Source organism: Lepidochelys kempii, chromosome 6, assembly GCF_965140265.1.
Source record: "Lepidochelys kempii isolate rLepKem1 chromosome 6, rLepKem1.hap2, whole genome shotgun sequence".
Taxonomy (NCBI): domain Eukaryota; kingdom Metazoa; phylum Chordata; order Testudines; family Cheloniidae; genus Lepidochelys; species Lepidochelys kempii.
In genome coordinates this window covers 27,991,664-28,011,829 of record NC_133261.1, presented here as the reverse complement: position 1 = coordinate 28,011,829, position 20,166 = coordinate 27,991,664, and the positions used below count along the sequence as shown (strand labels likewise).

Here is a 20,166-nt window from a genome sequence, read left to right as displayed (position 1 = left end):
GAATTAAGAAAAAATAGGAGAAAACACATACGCAGAGACATATTAATCCAATGAACATAAATGTACATACCATCCAAAATAATGTCCCTGTGGCCAGAGTTGCATATTGTTCAATTGTAGAAAGCACACTGAATATGAGGCAGATCAGCACTATAAGGAAACTGAAAAAAAAGATTTTAAACATTACTAAATATCTTATCCTATATTAGTAAAAAAACGATTGGGGGGGAGGAAGGGCAGGCAAAATAAGCTAAATTTTAATTTAATTATTTCTTTTATTTCCTTTGTACCTACAGAAATAATTTCTTTTAAACATAATTGTAACAATTTGGAAGCCATTTTTCTTTTTGTGGAACTATTTATTTATTTATTTATTTTCAAACATGGAGTAAATTTGTTTTATTTAGTTTAAACTTGTCTGGGGAAGTCCTTACAAGAATGCCACTGGTTAAGAAAAAAGAATGTTTGGACATTTTTATCAGGAAGACCAGGAAATTCCATGTGGTAAGTCAAACCTCTTCAAACCCTAACCTGTTTTGGACACTGCACTTGTGTTATAGTCCTGCTTTTGGCATACCCTTTGCATTACTTAAAACTGATTTCCAGGGGGAGCCACAGGAATATTTCAATCTGTATTTTACGAGAGCTTTTGGTCTTTCAACAATTATTTTAAGAAACTCATTTTTTGAAAACTATTTATTCCATTTACATCTGTTTTGTTTTCTTAAAATTGTGACATTTAAATATTGTCATAGGATTATATACATTCCTACCAGATTGTCGTTTTATACATTTTGCAAGTCATTTGGCATATATCTTTTGACATACAAGGAGTAAGGTTAGAATGACCCATCAGCCTTTTTTGGTCTATAGATCAAAACCTATAAGGTAATTTATTTATTTTATACAGGTTTACAGTGTCCCTCTTGACTATATTTGAATAAATAATTTTATTTTTAAAATCTTTGTTTAGTTAATTAATTAGATTTCCCAGTGACTGACAAATATATATATGATTCATGGAGGAAAGAAGTCACAAGCGTAGCTCTGAATTCAAAGATTCCCTCTAGAATTTTATCAAGTTGTGGAAAAGAATTAATCTCTAATTCTAGTAATGGTTTTAGTTGACATCTAATGGGAGAGTTAATAGGGCAGTCAAATTTTCGTTTAAGTAAACCAAGTGGATGACACTAAACATCTTCAGCATTAGGTTAGAAGGGGTTAGAGAGTTGGAAAATGGGCATTCAGAGAACTGGGATTCTCTTGTAAATTGTATGTCATTTTTGAATCCCAAAGAACTGATCAAATTACAAATGTTCCACGGCAGCTACAGTTTCATACTATCCATCTGCATATTTTCTGTTGCTCAAGTAACTGCTAGGGCTTGTCTGCACAGGGGTGGGAAGTAAATTCTAGTCTGCCCTAGAGTGTTGCACACTAACTGGCCTGCGTAGAGCCTGCTGGCAGGCACAAGAAGTTCCCTAGCATGCTTCAATGTAGTACTGTTATAGAAATTATAAATAAAGTAGATTTAGATTATATATAATCTGTTAAGAATACAGGGCAGTACAGTATTCAATGGTATGTGACGAGATCAGTGGCTCTATATTTATTTTAATTAATGTAAAATTTTAATTAGGTTAATTAGTACATAATAATGGCCCAGATGGTCCTCCACAAAACCAATCACAGAGAAGACCATGACACACAAAAGGGAGGCAGCACCACATCCCCATCACCCTCATTCCCACCATTAGACCCAGTGGAAGCCTCTCCATGCATTCCAGGGTCCACTCTGAAGGTGAGAGAAAGTTGAGACTGCACAGATCAGGAATAAGGCGCTAAAACTGTGTGTGTGTTGGTGTGGGATGGGGGGTGACATGGGGGCTAGTTAGATGTAGTTGCTGTTTGATCCCATGCAGAACCTCCAGATCAGATAACACAGCTTGGGGGAACTGATGCTGGGAAACAGAGGGGTAGCTTGGTCTAGGAAAGCCAGTCCACTGGAAAACAGACTTGGTGTAACACCATAGGGCCACTATCTAGATAGCCCTGGCTCTCACATAGACTGGGAGACCCACCAAGTTTGTGGGGCAGATCCTATCGCGTTTGCCATGGGGCTGAGCTGTGTGCATGCACACACTGATTATACCCATCCAATGGGATAATATGAGGATGTTCCTTGGAGACTTCCTCCCACTTTTAGTAGGAAGAGATGGACTTGGATCAATACATTTAGAGGAAGACGCTGGCTAAATATCTTAATCAAAAATAATCTCACTAGTCATCACAAGTAGATAAGTTATAAAATATTAAGTGTAAACAAATGAGGACTGGCAACATAAAACATATTTGAGATACTAGTAGTTATAGTATAAGTATTTCTATTTATCCAGAGTACTATAAGACCCTCATTACAATAATATCTGAGCACCCCACACTCTTTAATATATTTATCCTCATGACACCCCTGAGAGATAAGGCAGTGCTATTATCCCCATTTTACAGATGAGGAACCAAGACAGAGAGGCTAAAACTCAGATCCACAAAGACTGAGGTAGCCCAGGCTCCCTATACAATGAATGGAAGAGATGGGCACCTTAGAATGCCATCCACAAAAGCCAGCACACTAGGCAGGGAGCCACTTAAGCTAGCCAATGGAAGATGCCAATGAGAGGGGTATGTCCTAAACCCCTTCCCCTTATGGAAATAGGCACCTAAGTTAGGGCTGGAGGGAGGTGCCTATCTCTGCTGGCAATTCATGAATGGGAACCTGTCTCCTGGAGTCAAGCTGCTTAGGCACTTAAGTTGGTTTTTGTGAGAGTGAGTTAGGCGACCTCACTCCACAAAAAATGGCTGAGTGTGAAGGAGGAAGAAGTGGTGGTGGTGCTGGTGCCCACCTTTAACTTATAGTCCAGTGGGTAGAGCACTTACCTTGGATGTCCGAGAGCAAACTTAAATCCCCCCACCCCCTTCTGCCTGATGGGGAGAAAGGATTTCTCCTGCCATCTCTCAGGCGTTATGGATACTATTATGAAACTCTTCTAAGGGCACGGGGAGGGATGTTTGTGTTTAGACTTTTCTTTCTCGTTTCACACGGATTAGGCTAATAAGCAGAGAAAAAGGAATTTGAACTTCTCTGTTTAAAAGAAAAAAAATCACAATTCAGATGTATGCAGAGAGCAGTTTGCATTTCATCACCATATATACCCAGTGTTGATTGCAGGTTTTAAGATATATATCAGACATGTAGTAATGGAGAACATATGGTTATGGATGAAATATAAATGCAAGTTCACCTAGGATTCTTGCAGAAGGCTTTTTATAAATTCCACACATCTTGCTCAACCTGTCTCATTCAAGTTTTTCTTTTCCCTCACTGCTGTTATTTATCTTCCTGCTGACATCACAATACCTTTGATATTACAGATTTATTTACTTCCTCCAAGCAACCCTAACCCTCTAGTTTTCCTTTTGGTTTGTTCAAATTTGCAAATGAAATTCATGTTATTGAAAATGAAGGATTTAGAGCACTGGCTTGAACCAAATGGAATAAGGAATCATAAAAACTTTCCCATGTAGTTGTGTCAATATATATGAGAGACACACATGTACACGGTGAGGAGCTGTACAGGCAAAGAGGTTAATACAGGGAACGGCTGCCAGTATTTTAAACAAAGGTCTCCCACAGAAGTGATGAAAATTTACCAGTTCAGGCAGAAAATCTGCTCACCTGTTGCTTGTCGTAACAATGGATGATAAAGAAAAACTAATGATATTTTACTTGTCTACCAAAAAAAAAATGTTCTTTGCGATAGCTATATGTTTTGTTCCTCCTAACTAGAAATAACAGATGCACAGAGAAGATTGTTTGGGACCAGGATGCAGCTAATAGTTTGAAATCTGTACACACATTACCCAAGCAGCTGTTCACCCCATTTGTACTCTCTAGAGTCTCCCAGGGAAGACATGCCATGAGAAATAGCACAGTCACTAGCTCATACAAGTGGGTGCAGATACATATAAATATCTAATGGTGTCTTAGTAAAAAGCCTGACAAATGCTAAAGAGTTGCCTTCAAGAAAACTGAAGTTGAATGCAGTGTTGTACATGGCATATGCCTGCCAGCATCCATGACTGAGAATAACAAGAACAACCACCACTGGTTGACTCACCGTATACAAGATTTACCCAAAAAGAAAAGGAGGACTTGTGGCACCTTAGAGACTAACAAATTTATTTGAGCATAAGCTTTCATGAGCTACAGCGCGCTTCATCGGATGCATTCAGTGGAAAATACAGTGGGGAGATTTATATACATAGAGAACATGAAACAATAGGTGTTACCATACACACTGTAACTAGAGTTACAGTCTCTACGTAAAAGAATAAATGGACACAAATCAGACGTTAAGAATTATAACATTCAAAAACCAGTCGGAGAACACTTCAATCTCTTTGGTCACTCGATTACAGACCTAAAAGTGGCAATACTTCAACAAAAAAACTTTGAAAACAGTCTCCAACGAGAGACTGCTGAATTGGAATGAATTTGCAAACTGGATACAATTAACTTCGGCTTGAATAGAGACTGGGAGTGGTTGGTCATTACACAAAGTAAACTATTTCCCCATTGTTTCATGTTCTCTATGTATATAAATCTCCCCACTGTATATTCCACTGAATGCATCCGATGAAAAGTGAACTATAGCTCACAAAAGCTTATGCTCAAATAAATTTGTTAGTCTCTAAGGTGCCACAAGTACTCCTTTTCTTTTTGCAAATACAGACTAACACGGCTGCTACTCTGAAACCTGTCAAGATTTACCCAGTTAATAAATTTGACCACCAGATGGCAGCACATCACTTTCCTCTTTCAGAAAAGGTTATTATTTGACTTTTTCCAAACAGCAATAAACACCAGCAAAAGCTAGTCAATGAGAAATGGTGCAAATCTGCATCTATTACATACAATCAGTGAAAAGAAAACTCCTATCCGATGAGAATTTTTTCCATACAGTAGCTCATGGTAGTCAGCAAGGAGTTAATTTTGGATTATGACTGAGCACACCCTAGCAAGAAAGGGTAGAAAATAGGTGTTGTTTCATATTGCTGTGAAGCAGAACACATCAGGGTTAAGGACAGCTATGCGTGAGAAATAATACTCCCTGTGGGTCATTGTCTCAATTAATTGCACAGCACAGAAGCACTTTTTCTGCATTTGCCTGATGTACCAGTTTTTCTCCAGGGTCAGCTCTAGGCATAGACTAAAGGGCCCAATCCAATGCTCATTGGAGTCTTTTGATTGACTTTAATGAGCTCTGTATCAGGGCCTAGGATTCTACATCCAGGTGGGCATCCCAGGGGAACACTGTAGTCGGTCCCAACCATGGCAGTCCTGAATCACTCTGATGCCTGAAGAATCTTTGCTGATCTAAGTCTTCCTTTGTCGTGGTACAGAACTGAGTACAAACCTTTTTGAACCAGGAAATGATACAAATAGAAGACTACATAGGTTACTGCTCGGGAGGGACCAGGGAGTGATGAGGAGGCATAACGTTCTTATAGGTGCTTAGGCCATAAGTGCACAGAAGTTTGACCCTTTTTCTCTTCATTCATATTGTATCAAATGCACTAGAAATATATTAATCAAGCATGGAAGTTACAGTTTTCCAGTGCCTAAAAGTCAAGGTGTTCAGACCGCACATCTACACTGCATCAGATTGTGCTTCCCAGCTCAGGTAGACAACCAGGCACTAGCTCTGCTCAAGCTACATGCTAAAAATAGCAGTGTAGCCAGGGGTAGCAGTAGCTTGGGCTAGCTTCCCGAGTACAAACCCATCCGGACCCCCTGTGTATGCCCTTGGGTAGCTAGCCTGAGCTGCCGCCAGTGCCACCCCCAGCTATATTGCTATTTTTAGCATGCTAGCTCAAGCAGAGCGAATATGAGTTTGTCTATCCAAGCTGGGAAGCTCTCTCCCAGCTGCAGTGCAGATGTACACAGAGTAACGGATGCAATCACCACTGTGACTCTTCTCCCCTTGCACTATTTCCAAAAAAGGAAAGAAAAGAAAACTGATCAGACCAAAATAGGGGGGTTCAGTTTGACATTTAAAAGAATGCCTAAGCGCCAGTCTGTGTTAAAAACAACAGATGAACAGCTTGTTTAGGCACCCATGTTTAAAAATGGGGCAGAGAAGGCATGTGTGCTTATTATGCATGAGATATCAGAATGCATATTGAATGGACATACAGAATGTACCAACTGCTTTGATGGGAATGCATTCACATTTCTATGGGATTACAGATGCAAAAATAAAATGCAAATGCATTATTTGTATATGGAAAACTGGATGCATGATTCACAATGAGCACGGTGCTAACAAAAATTCACACACCTGCACAGTATGAAAGTTTCAAATACTTATAAATTAAGTCCTTTGTGAAACAAAAGGCAAATTTCTTCAAACATATCAGAATTTGAGCTGGCTGGGAATTTGCCATTGGGATGATTAAAGAAGCAGAAGGAACCATGTGAGTTATATCAGCAAAGAAAAAAATAGAAGTATCTTTATTTCAGATCTGGTGTAACACAGAGCTTCTCTTACATTCGGACAGCTCACACATGATTGAATGGAATGTTACCCAACTTCTCCCTGCACCCACAAAGAAAATTCACCACGAGGCTGAGAAGCAATAAAAGAAATTGCAGACTAAAGGATAATTTGATAGGAAAGATAAAGGCTCCTGAAAATACAGGCTTCTCATGGCAATGCCTGTTCAACCACCAATTAAGCGGTGGTAGTGGGATACTAGAATATGCACTAATGATCTACAATAACCAGCAAGAGCAAGTTCTAAGCCCTCCTCTTGAGTGGTGGCTTGAATTAATTTTGTGTTTTTTAAAACATGCTTTTCTAATGTTTAAAACTATTTTTTAAAAGGAGATTTAAAATGAAGGTGGTTTTTACTGTATAAAGAATGCTTTCCTTCTGATAACTGAGTCCTTTGAGACTCAAGGAAGAGTATCCCAAACACCATTTGAAGGGCTTTGATCTATGTAAAAGTTCTTTGTAAGTTATAAGGGGGGCTGGAAGATCCCACTGTCCACCTGTATGCTATTTTATATTATTATTATCATTACCACCACCACCTACCTGTCATATATTGCTTTTTATCGCAGATCTCAAAGGAGGTCAGTAGCCTTATCCCCAATTTACAGACAGGGCAACTGAGGCACAAATAAATGTGACTTGCCCAAGTCTCCCAGCAGGCTCAGTGGCAGAGTCATGACTAGAACCCAGGTCTCCCAAATCCCAGTCCAGTGCTCTTCCACCAGGCCATACAATCTTGTTTCTGCATTTGTCTTGTGTAAATTAAACAACCATGGCATTCAAGGAAGATTTTTTCATGCCTTCATGTGGGAGATTTATCTGGTACTTAGAGAACGGAGAGAGGTGCACAGAACTGGCATAAACAAGCACAAAATGCTGATTCAGAGTCTCAAGGCAGGTCTAGCTGAAGCAACACAAAACCCAAGTCATCTTGGCAGCATTACAAGGGCAGTGAAAGACAAACTGTTCTTAAACAAGAGGTTTTCTTTCAACACCAGGAACGTATGAGGTTAAAGATAAATAAATAAATAAATAAAGATTTAGTCATCACCTCAAGTTCCATATCTTAGGGATGGAAATAAATTTCTCTCAGGTTGGCATGGGAAGATACTTGTAAAGGTGCCACCTGTTTTTGAAGTGGCAAGAGCAAATGCTAATGCACTGGCAGGAAAATCCCTATATTGGCAATTCTGCTTTAAAACCTATGCCTATATGTAAAACTTGTACTGACATTCAGTCAAACCCTGCTCAGATAACAGTGCATTTCCAACTATCTAAAATTTTTATTTTTAAAATAAACATTAACAAGCACTTATTCTGCTTCCAGGAAGAGGAACTTTTGTAAGTTATTGCTATACAAAGCCCTGACTGAAATAACTACTGTATATTGGATATTTACACATGCATAAACGTTAATTTTGTGCAGGATCTCCCACCTGAAAGAGAGCTTGAGATGTACCTATCTTTTCAGTTACATACTGCTTTCCCACAAACATACCCATGTAGCACCAGTCTCTTGTGCAAGCAGTGTCCTGAATGTCAGATGAAAGGATGCGATGTGCAACCTTAGAGGAAAAAAAATGAGGAGTACTTGTGGCACCTTAGAGACTAACAAATTTATTTGGGCAAAGCTTCTGTTGGCTAAAACCCACTTCATTGGATGCATGCAGTGGAAAATACAGTAAGAAAATATATATACACGGAGAACGTGAAAAAATGGGTGTTGCCATACCAACTCTAATGAGACCAATCAATTAAGGTGAGCTATTATTAGTAGAAAGAAAAAAAACCTGAAAAAAAATCTGAAACTGCAACCCTAGAGAAAGTCATCTATGCTATCCAGGAATTTATCTGAGGGGAAACTTATTCCCCAGCTCTCCCTGTTAATACTAACACACAACTCCATTAATAAGGAGAGGGACTCCTACCATCACAGGTAGAATAGCAACTCAGTCCTGGCAGCAGCACATTGTACAATCATGGCCTAGTGCAGTGCAAAAAAATTAGAGGTTGAAGAAATCTCTTAGGTCATCGTGTCTATTGCCTTTCAAATGCAGGAAGGCTCACTGCTGAAGATAATGTTTTGCCACCATATCATTAACTACCATTATGCTGCCAAATGATCAACATCTGTATTTCAATGAGAACTTTGGTCTGTGCCCTCTGATGACGGTCACACATTTTCTAAGTTTGCTAACAATTTCCATAACATGTTTATGAAAATATTTTCAGGGTGTTTCTCTCTCTCTCTCTCTCTCTCTCTCACACACACACACCCCCCCCTCCCTATTCTTTTAATGCATCATTTCAGTCAGAAATGAAGGGCCATATTCTCTGGCATGTTCTCTTTCCTGCGTGCCACTCAAAGAGTACAAAGGGAAAGAAATCTATTCAGCTGAGGATTTCTCTGGTGTGGAGGAATCCCCTGCAGGCATAAAGCTGGCTTAACTAGCTCCTCCACCACCACCCCAACACAGCAAAACAAGGAGGGGAGTGGGCAGAAGATGCTTTGCTTTGGCAATCCCCAGATGTTGGTGAGCTCCTTGTAAACTGTATTAGCTACTAGGGTTTAGAGCAGCCTTCAAGTATAAAACCAGACAGAGAACCTAGGCCATAATTTTATCAGGTAACAAACGTAAGAAAAATTTATAGGGACTAGAATTGTGAGCATGGCTCTACACAGACATTGTTTGCAAGAAAGTGTTCTTAATAAAAAGATACAAACAATAGGAAACAAAGATATAGTCAATCACAGTTTGGACGCAAGCCTGACGTTTATTTACATCTCAGCACACATGCTGTACACATGCAGATCAAAGGATTGTTTTAAGTCTAGTTTCTGTTCTGGAATACACAATATTATTAACAACTTTGCCCTATTGAGAGAGTTTGGGTAGGAGGGTAGGTCACTTGGCAGCATTGGATGCATTCAGAGCATAGCTGGGTGGAAAAACTTCAGTGTTAATGAAAATTCATATTCATGGGTTTTTTTCACTTGCTTCATTCTCCATTTAAATTTTTCATAAAAAGGGAAACACTTGTACACCATTTTTTGTCACGCAAATCAGTTTTTGCTTTGAGAATGTTGTACCTGAATTTCCCCTGATAATGAAGAGCAAATTTGTTCCATGAAAAAAATGTCATTATCAGAGAAACATGTTTCCATATTCACTGCAAAAGTCGTGCTTGCTAATAGATAAGACGAAAATAATGCCCTGAATCTAATTCTGTAATACTCCAGAAACATCACTTTCCATATGCAAATTCCTGCTACGTTTTGCACTTCTCCAGTCCTTGGAGCAAGACTACTGAGTGATGCTTTGTAGGAAAATAAAATATCCACAAAGCCATTTGATCCTGTAATGAAAGTCTGCAATGTTTTCACAAAATAAGGGAAAGTCTTTGTTACGAATTTTTTCCTGCCTTTCTGTGACTGAAGTGTCAACATGACATTAACATAGCTCTTTGCATGCCAATTCCAAGTAGTTTATATTCTAAGGCTCTCACCCTGTAACAGCCTCTAAGAGATAGTGGAAATCTATCAACTGCATGAAGAAACTTGTACAGATACAGACAGACATCATCTTCCTTTCATGATTTCTGTGTGTATATAAAGTCTGCTGCAGTTTCCACGGTAAACATCTGATGAAGTGAGCTATAGCTCACGAAAGCTCATGCTCAAATAAATTGGTTAGTCTCTAAGGTGCCACAAGTACTCTTTTTCTTTTTGCGAATACAGACTAACACGGCTGTTCCTCTGAAACCTGTCATTATGCAAGGCACTGCATTTAGCCGTATGGAGTGGAAATCTATCAACTGCATGAAGAAACTTGTACAGATACAGACAGACATCATCTTCCTTTCATGATTTCTGTGTGTATATAAAGTCTGCTGCAGTTTCCACGGTAAACATCTGATGAAGTGAGCTATAGCTCACGAAAGCTCATGCTCAAATAAATTGGTTAGTCTCTAAGGTGCCACAAGTACTCCTTTTCTTTTTGCGAATACAGACTAACACGGCTGTTCCTCTGAAACCTGTCATTATGCAAGGCACTGCATTTAGCCGTATGGAGTGGAAATCTATCAACTGCATGAAGAAACTTGTACAGATACAGACAGACATCATCTTCCTTTCATGATTTCTGTGTGTATATAAAGTCTGCTGCAGTTTCCACGGTAAACATCTGATGAAGTGAGCTATAGCTCACGAAAGCTCATGCTCAAATAAATTGGTTAGTCTCTAAGGTGCCACAAGTACTCCTTTTCTTTTTGCGAATACAGACTAACACGGCTGTTCCTCTGAAACCTGGATCCATACAAAGCTCCATTGAACTGGCTCTGCACAGCCACATCTATCTGCTCACACGGAGCTCAGGGCTAATAAATACAAGGATTTATTCTTTGATCTAAAGGAGATACTCCAACAACATACATAACTACAGTGTTCACTTAATTAACTTTTTCCAATAGTTTTTTCCTGTGTATAGCATGCTGTCTGGATTTGTAACTGGATCTAATGTACAGTTCAACAAAGGTATCAAAATGTTCTCCTGACCTCCAGACAGACATAATTTATGGGTTACACCCCAGTTGAGCAATTCAGCAACATTTTTAAATAACTTGAATAAATGCATCCTGCCAAATTGTTTTTTCATAAATCATACTGAATGCCAGTTATTTATGGAGCATCCCTGGAACAAGTCCAAATGCTAATGGCTAGTGTTACAATGTAACGCAAATTACCATTACCTTTTCCAAGAAGCAGTTCATGGCCCATTTCAGACTTGCTAAATCACATTTTTGGTGATACAAAATTACTACTTCCTTTAGAGGTAGAAGAAAAAAAATACTAGAGCCCGATTCCTCTGGGAGCAAGGAGGATATTCTTTACAGTAACAAAATATAAATTCAAAAAACAAATTAATCATCTGGATTATGCCTTTGTCCTCAAAGTCAACTAACTTCTAATACTCAACTTCAAATAACTAATCCTAGGAAAGCCTCAATAGTGTTCTGAAGGGTAAACACATTTTTTTACATGCCCCACTTATAGGATCAATCTTCAAGTTTGGCCAAGCCATACTTAATGCAGGACCAGAGTGCTGGGGACAAAGATGTCACTTACACCATAAGCTGCTGGTGGGGGTGGGGGGGTGCCTAGTCTAAGAGTCCCTGGCACAAGTTAGAGCAGCTTCAGGACTACGTATCAGCTAGGGATTCCCAGTCAGAGGGACTACCCCTACACTGAAAGGAAGGCATACCCTTAAGTGCATTTCTGGATGGGGGCCAAAGCAGTCTTTCCAGGCTCAAGCTCTTTGACTGCTGCTTTATAACCACAATACTTAGTTTTTATATAGCACTTTACATGTTCAAAGTGCTATCGAAATATTAACAAATGAATTCCTATAAATCATGTGCCTTAATCTGTGCATGCAGCCAGTATCACAGGAAATGTTACAAGTAATAAACAAGGCCAAAGGGAAAATACCACCTAGCTCTGACAAGTTATTGGTGCATGATCATAAGGATTGAGATGTTCTTCAACATTCTGTCAAGAATCAGGCTGCTTTAGCAATTCTGCATGCAAAGGACCTGATCCAAGGCCCCATCAATAAAAGTCCTTTAGATTTCATTGGGTTTTGGTTGAGACCTGGAAAGACTACTGCCATGCCAATGGCAAAACCCACATCTACCTATCATTAAGGATAGAAGACATGTAAGGAAAGCATCTAATGACAAGCATATACAGCAATTTAAATAATAATTTGACAAAGGTTCTTGGGACAAATTCTTAGAAATTAAAAAGCTCAAATATAAAAAAAACGAAGTTAGTGGTTTTGAGTACAAAAGGGGAACATCTCAGATACCCATTCTTTTCTGCATTGCTTCTTTTTCCTTTCCGGATATTTTTCAGTAAGTCTCCTCATCACAAGGATGAATGATAGTGTGAAATAAATATATTACTCTCTCACACACAGTCCCACATATATAAATATATTACACTCAAGAAACCTATGTTAAAAGATCATTAACACTGCTAAGTCAAGCACTCCGAAGTAAAGAAATGCTAAAATTAAGGTTGCCTGTGCAACTGTAATTTGACACCCTGTGTACATGCATTAGGATACAGTCTTTAATTACATGATCACATGCTATTTTGTTCCATAGGACCCTGCCTCATTCAGTGCACATGATGGATGGATTTCAGTTAACGAGTAGCTATTCAATATTGTTTTCTCCTCATAGTTCGGTGTGACCCCCATGCTTTATTTACTAAACACTATTTAAACCCTGCTCTGAAACCAGAATAAATTAACTTTCTCATAGGCTTTTCTATGGTGCTCATTACTATAGTACCTAAGGTTTTTTGGCAAACAATTTATTTTCACAACACCCTTGTGAGATGAAGAAGAAGTATCTCTATTTTACGAACTGAGGCAGAGAGAAATTAAAGTCAAAAGTACCCAAAATGAGTGGGTACCCAATTTGAAATACCTAGGACCTGATTTTTCAGAGTTCTTAGCATCATACAGCACTTAATATGTTCAAAGCACGACTCACAATTATTTCACTGCATATTGAATGCTCAGCACTTCTGCAAATCAGGTTCCAGGGTCTCAAGTGGTTTTCAGAAAATGAGAACGCACTATTAGTAACCACCTGCAAAAAGTTTGGTTCAAGTGCCTTGCTCAACACCATACAGGAACTCTGTGATGGAGACAGGGACAGAATCCAGTTCTCCAAGGCAGCATTCAATTGTCTTAAGCATGAGACCATCCTTTCTCTTCCTACAATCTCCCGCCTCATTCACTATACACATTCCAACATCCGAACAAATGGAAGCAGAGGACCTATAGACAAGTCTCTTTCACTACCCAACTTTAATTCACTCCCAGAGCAAGTCGATTCTGTATATTGAATGAGGCAGAGGTCCTGTGGAGAAAATAGTATGTGAGCATGTAAGTAAATACTATCATAACACATACACACAAGGAGGCAGAGAAAGTTGCCCAGGCAATTTTAACTCAGGCATTTCCTAACTTTTGAGTGTTTGACTTTGTAATCTTAATATTATTTTATTGTCGTTTGTGTGTGAATATACAGATACACATATAATAGATACTGTATTTATATTTTCTTATATTTTTAAAAAAAGCAAATTGAAAAAAGAGACCTGCTATCATATTGACACTCACATATGTCAGCAGCAGGATTAGAACCCTTAGAGCCGCAGCACAGACTTTTGCCGCTTGGAGGTAATCGGCGCTGCAGGTCTTGAAGCCAAGCCTGTAGAGTTTGAGTGATAGCCTTATGCTCCGCACCACTGCACTGGAAGACCAGGCAGGGGAACTACAGCTGAAACCCCACAAACAGGGGCTACACCTACTGACTTGATGGGATCAGCTGAGTAGCAATAGATTGCCAATTGGTCACTTATCATAAAGCTTCCTACTCCTGCCACACCCCTTTTCTGAGCAACTAGTCACTAGGTCTGCTGCTGATCACACCCCTGAGACCAAATTCCTGTCTCCTCAGCTGGTTCCCACTCCCTCACCCTAACTCCAGTTATTGGCTCTGGCTTGACCCTTGGTGCGACTGACTCTGGTTTGATCCTTGGCATGACCCCGACCAGTAGCCTAACTCTACTCTGGGATCTGATCAAAACTTGATTCTCTCATATGGGAGTCTTTCCATTGATTTGAATGAGCTTTGGATCAGGCCTTATTTTCATAGTGATTTTGCTCAAACTTTACAGACCATGGGCAAAGGAAATCCAAAATTCATAATATTATGAAACACAAATGGGCTCAAGCTGTCAAACAGATAACTAGTTTTTCTGTGTGTGAATGAAGCATAAGCGATAATGCATTAATGATACTTTCAGGTAGGTCTGCTCTGTATTTTCACAACAGCTTCTGATTAATGTGTTATAAAGTTGGAGGTGTCAGACTTTCAGGAAGTGTTATATCACATACCAGCAGCTCCCTTTGTTTTAACCAAGAACAACATTTGACTTGTGCTTTCTTGTGGTCGCAGATGAACTTGTTAACCCTTTCTGCCTGCTGGAGAAAAAGCCTCTCCAAAAGAGTCTTCTAAATGTGTGTGTTAAATAAAATAAACCCTCATCTCTGCTGGGCTTCATACCTTCTCCCCCAAGTGCCATTCCCACAAACCCTCACCATTGGATTCTGTTTGTCTGCAAATCACCGGTGGGCAAGTGTATGTAAAGCTTTCCGAGTCACCAGTCTGTCCAATATGCAGCTGTATAATGCAAATACTAGTGCTGTAGCCTCAAACTTTTGATGAAATCATGTTTTGCTAAACAGCTTTTTAGTAGTCAACAATTTTATTAAAGCAAAGTTTAACCTCTACTAAGGATACAGCTTTGATAGCTATGAAAGGGTGACACAAATTGCAAGTACATTGTACTGCTCAGATTAAATGCTGGCAGATTCCTATCACATTCATCAACATCCATGATTCATAAGGTATTTACATATACAGAGTATGTTAGTTCATTAAAAATGCATGACAGCATCATTATTTAATCTCATATATCTTTGTGGTTTTAACGTCTTAAAGTTTCCATAAACTAACATTTAGTTTTCAGATTTTATTAGATAGTGGTATATAAAAAAGGTATTCTCAGTTTGCAGACAGTAAAAAAAGATTATACTGAATATCACAAGCTATAATAAAGTAGATCTCTAATTAAAAATACATTGCATTGCAAAGTGTACAGGAAAAATGGGATATTGTTTGCCTAACAAGTTATTTCATGCTCTACCCCACACTTTGCTGGGTTTCCACACTGGTTTCATTACTATACTAGTGCACAGCAAAGTCTGTGATATAATTTAGCTTGGGTGTCTAATTAACATTACACCAACACATCTTTCCCTGGACTGTCAATCTCTTTCTGGCTAATATTTTTGGATCGTTCCGGGGATGAAAATTCAGGTACATAGCAACATCTGGGAGAGAGAAAAAGGTAGAGTTTCTGTGGATGGAGGTAGCAGCCACTGGGAGCAAGGAGGAAGGGGGCCCAAAGCACAGATAGAAAGATTGGTAGCAAGCTAGAGCAGGAGCTAAAGAGGATGACATGCTGGGAGAAGTGGATGATGGAGTAAGAGAGTTTGAGGGACGGACAGGTTTGTGTAAGCTAGGCGTCAAAGGATGACATGAGCTCTGCAACCCTCTGTTTATAGAGCTATTTGCAATGTGTCATTGAAGTGGAATGTCAGGGATATAAGATTAAGTGCATATATTCTGGATATACCAACCAGTGGTTTGAATAGTGGGGTGGGTGAGAAACTTTGCCTTGTTAAAAGCAGTGCAGACAAAAAATAGATAAAATCTAATATGTTGTAATTTTTTAATTTAGTTATTTAAATTGTAATAAGTTTTTCTTTTTTTAAAAATAAACATCTTTAAAATGAAATCTGATTTGAATACAAAATATATTAAAGCCTAAACTTATATTATAATCTTAAAACATTTAAATAAAAATGAATATGCTAAATCCAAACATGAATTAAAGAGGCTACTTTTCTGTATAAAGAATAAGGGGGAAAACATTTAACTTTTCAAATCAAGCTTTATAAACATGGCATAATAGGTCAGGTACAAAATTAAGGGCTTGATCCTTGGGGAGCAGCGGGGGCTGTACTATGGGTGCAAGAGACAAGCAGGCATCACAAGCACTGGGACTCAGCCTCTGACTCCACAAAAAGGAAAGGAGTACTCCTTTTCTTTTTGTGGATACAGACTAACACGGCTGCTACTCTGAAACCTCTGACTCCAGGAGACACCATCATGTATCTCATCATGATCATCATGTAGTCCACTTGGGTGGTCCCTTACTCCTATTTTATATCTTTTCCCTACCTGAGCTCTGATTGGCTCAGTTCTCAAAATTATGAATATTTATGACTCCACCCATTATGGAAACTTACTCTCCAACTCATGGAAAAAGACAGATATGCCCAGCAACTACCAGCCCTTGCTTCTGGATGGTTTTGGGCACTTCAAGTAAATGGCCTTACTCTGTCTCCTTGCACGTGTACATAGACGCATAAAAACAAAAACAAACAAACAAACAGAAATCCGTTAATTTCTCAACTGCCTCCCTCTCAGTCTCTAAACAAATAAAATACTGCAGAGCAAAAGGCATGTGGGTTACATGAGCAGAAGTCTTGAATTGTTTGTTTGTTTTTTTTCTGAGGGGTAGGGTTGGGGTGGCTACCAAGTCTAATGTAAAGGCTCAGTTTAGCTGTAAATCAACATGTTTGAATGGTTCTATCAACTAATGAAAATTCACCTTCTTTAGAAAATAAGAAGGAAAACAAATAGGAAAGCTGATTAAAATCTAGGCTTTCCCCTTGAATTTAACCATGATTTAAATCAATTCACCCTCTTAAAAAGAAACATTTTTCTGTGTTCTAAGAAAATTTTGACTTATAATAAGACAGCAATATGCACTTAAAAGACCACGTGATGCTGTATTCTTTATCTGACCTGGGGCATGTATTGGAAAACTTGTCCTATGATCAGTGTGGATCAATGGGACATTATACAGTCTATATACATAACAGTAAATGAGTACTCAGTTATGGAAGTGATGGATATCAGAGGTTCTCCAGAACTTTAATGTGCTTCTTTATTAAAAGGATTTCTTTTTAAAATAGAATTGGGCTGGGGTGAAAACAAAAGACTGCAAGAAAAGACTCCTATGTTTTACCTTTGGACTGTTTTGGGGACCTTTATCAGTTTAGTTACGCCAATTAAGCTCATTGTAGTCATTCAACTTTGAAATCCTTGAATGAAAAGTGCTAGCTAATTGCAGATACCATAGTATACTGCTTAACAAACACACCGAACAGATTCAGCAGAGAACCAATTAATTTGAGGGCTGTTAAAATGCTGCAAATTAAACAGAACCTACAGTAGATGACTGCAGAAGTGGCAAAGCATGAATTACTCTAGCAAGGGCTTAGAGAAGAGCAATCACTTGCAAAGATCTGCAGCCAAAGGCAGCTTCAGCAGGAAGTCTCCAAGGATAAATCGCTAATGCTTAGTAAATAGATTAGTCTTTACAAAAAAGGAGACAAGTTAAGCATCAGGCAGCGCTAATTCTTCCACTGATTTTACCTATGGCTCTGCCATGTGTTTTATTGGGAAATGTATGTGTGGAGTCAGGGTGGGGAAACATACTGCTTAATGACAGGTTTCAGAGTAGCAGCCGTGTTAGTCTGTATTCGCAAAAAGAAAAGGAGTACTTGTGGCACCTTAGAGACTAACAAATTTATTTGAGCATAAGCTTTCGTGAGCTACAGCTCACTTCATCAGATGCACCGAATGCATCCGATGAAGTGAGCTGTAGCTCACGAAAGCTTATGCTCAAATAAATTTGTTAGTCTCTAAGGTGCCACAGGTACTCCTTTTCATACTGCTTAATGTCACTCCTCCCCCTTCACCAACATAGTTGGGGGCACAACTGGTATTTAGTAGAGGCAAAAGTAGCCTTGTAGTCAGGTGAAGCAGCATCTTACATAGCTGCCATCCAGTCTGTAGGGACATACCAGAGCTCTTTTTCATGGATTTGCTCTCCCTCTCCACTGTGCAGTGTGGAGGAGTATAGTGTCCAAAATGTCCAATGGAGGTCAAGCTAACAGAGATTACTGTACCAGTCACTTGATGTCACTTTCATCAAGAAGCCTTAACCAGATAAACAAAGTGAGAATATCCTCTGCTTGTGTGTGTTATCTTAGGACTGGCAGATGGAGCTTCCTGTTAATTTGTATTTGTTCCAATTGTAAAGCAAACTACAGTTTCTGCTTCCTGAAGGAAACAATGGCACTTTTAAACTATCTGCTGCATTTTTAGGCAGAGAAGCTCCTTCTTCTAGATTTTGTGTATGAAAGCAGAGAGACTTGATCAGATATGAAGGATCTGAATGAAAATATCCAGCAGATGAGGTCATCCACTGCCAATACTGAAATAAGACATGCAGAAAATGATAAGCAATACTAGCACCAGATTTAGGATTATTTGGATCTTCTGGAAGATCAGAACAGTGACTATAAAAATATTTAAGTCTGGGAGAAACACCAAAACACAGAGCACACAATGAATCTAAGTCATCCACTACACAGAGTTGCAATTATTACAGGAAAGGCCTTAGCTGAGTGTATGACTGGAGTAGAAATGCAAACCAGATATCAAGATGCTTTACTTTATTTAAAAATAAAAAGGTATTGCACACCGTAAGGATGACATCGATGGCCTGAGGAGAAGGCAAGATAGGGCAGCAAGTTGATTACAAAGTAGTGTTGTGCAGTGAAGTCGAAATACGTCAAAATAGAATATTAAAAGATGACCCAGGAAAGGTTAAATATCAAATTACAGAAACTTCACCAGTATGTGTTCAGTGCCTTCAGAAGCTAGGCCATTTGGGAAATTCTGAATATGATAAACCAAAAGCTCTGGGTTTGTTTTTTCTTTTCTCTCACTCCGATTCAACATCCCAGCATGTACTATGCTATTATAGCACAGCCAGCATGGAACCACACTGGAAAATGGAGACAGTAACAAAAAGTGAAGAGGAGGGGGGGAAATACATTTTTTCAGCATTTCTTTGTATAAATGTTTCAGGCTTACCCAGGTGGAAATATAGCTGATACGTCCTAACTTAATGGCTAAGGAAGCACAGCAGATGCAGTGATAGGTTTCACACTCTAATTCTCTCATTAGCCCCTGGGTCCATAAAGCAATGCAAGATATGCAGAAAACTGCTTTTTACTAGTATTGTTTATTTTACCTAATACAGATCTTCCCTGGATTGCTTGAGGATCCAAACACACAACTATGAGTGCTGTGATTGCTTATTTTCTTCTGTCCCTCTGAATGTCAAACTCATATTTGATTAGGTTCTCCTTGAACAATACAAAGCAAAACTCAGCATTCATACTACTATAGTAGTCTGTGTATGATGATCAGCAGAACTGAAGTCAGAAGGTCCATATTCCCTGGAGCGGTTATTGAGGGAACACCAGGGAACATGGAGTGGGTAGAGTTAGTCTAGAAGCAACTCAGCCACATGGACAGAGAAGTGTACAGGGTTTAATACAGTTACACTTGTTCAACACTTGGCAAAGAGTGAGGTGGAATACATGTTAATAAAACAGGCTGTGTCAATGCTAGAATTAACTCAGTGGTATATCTCCCACCTAACACAGCTCTCATATAGGCCTTTCAGTTCAGTAAAGCTGTTAAACACATGACAAAATTTCAGCACTTGCTTAAGTCCCACTGACTTCAAATGAGATTTAAGCACGTGCTTAGGAATCACGCATGTGCTTAAGTACATTGCTGAAGTGGGAACATGAGGAAAGAATGCACATAGTTAATTATGCACACTCTTTCCCCTATTCACAAGGGAATTGAGGCAGAAGGATAATGCCCATTCTGGGAAACCACACTTCTAACACTACCAAGATTCTGCTAGTCCTTGGACAAAACCAATGGGCTAAAAAGTCTGAGTCAGCAGCAC

The 20,166-nt window shown here is 39.0% G+C and overlaps 1 protein-coding gene across 3 annotated transcripts in view; it reads right to left on the bottom strand.

Annotated features, from left to right (window-relative positions):
* KCNQ1 (potassium voltage-gated channel subfamily Q member 1) overlaps positions 1 to 20,166 on the bottom strand; it is a 539,828-nt gene that overhangs the window by 448,573 nt on the left and 71,089 nt on the right. For all 3 annotated transcript variants that reach the window (XM_073347264.1, XM_073347265.1, XM_073347266.1), the window contains exon 2: positions 71 to 161. In XM_073347264.1, the coding sequence (XP_073203365.1) occupies positions 71 to 161 (91 nt within the window). The remainder of the gene's footprint in view (positions 1 to 70; positions 162 to 20,166) is intronic.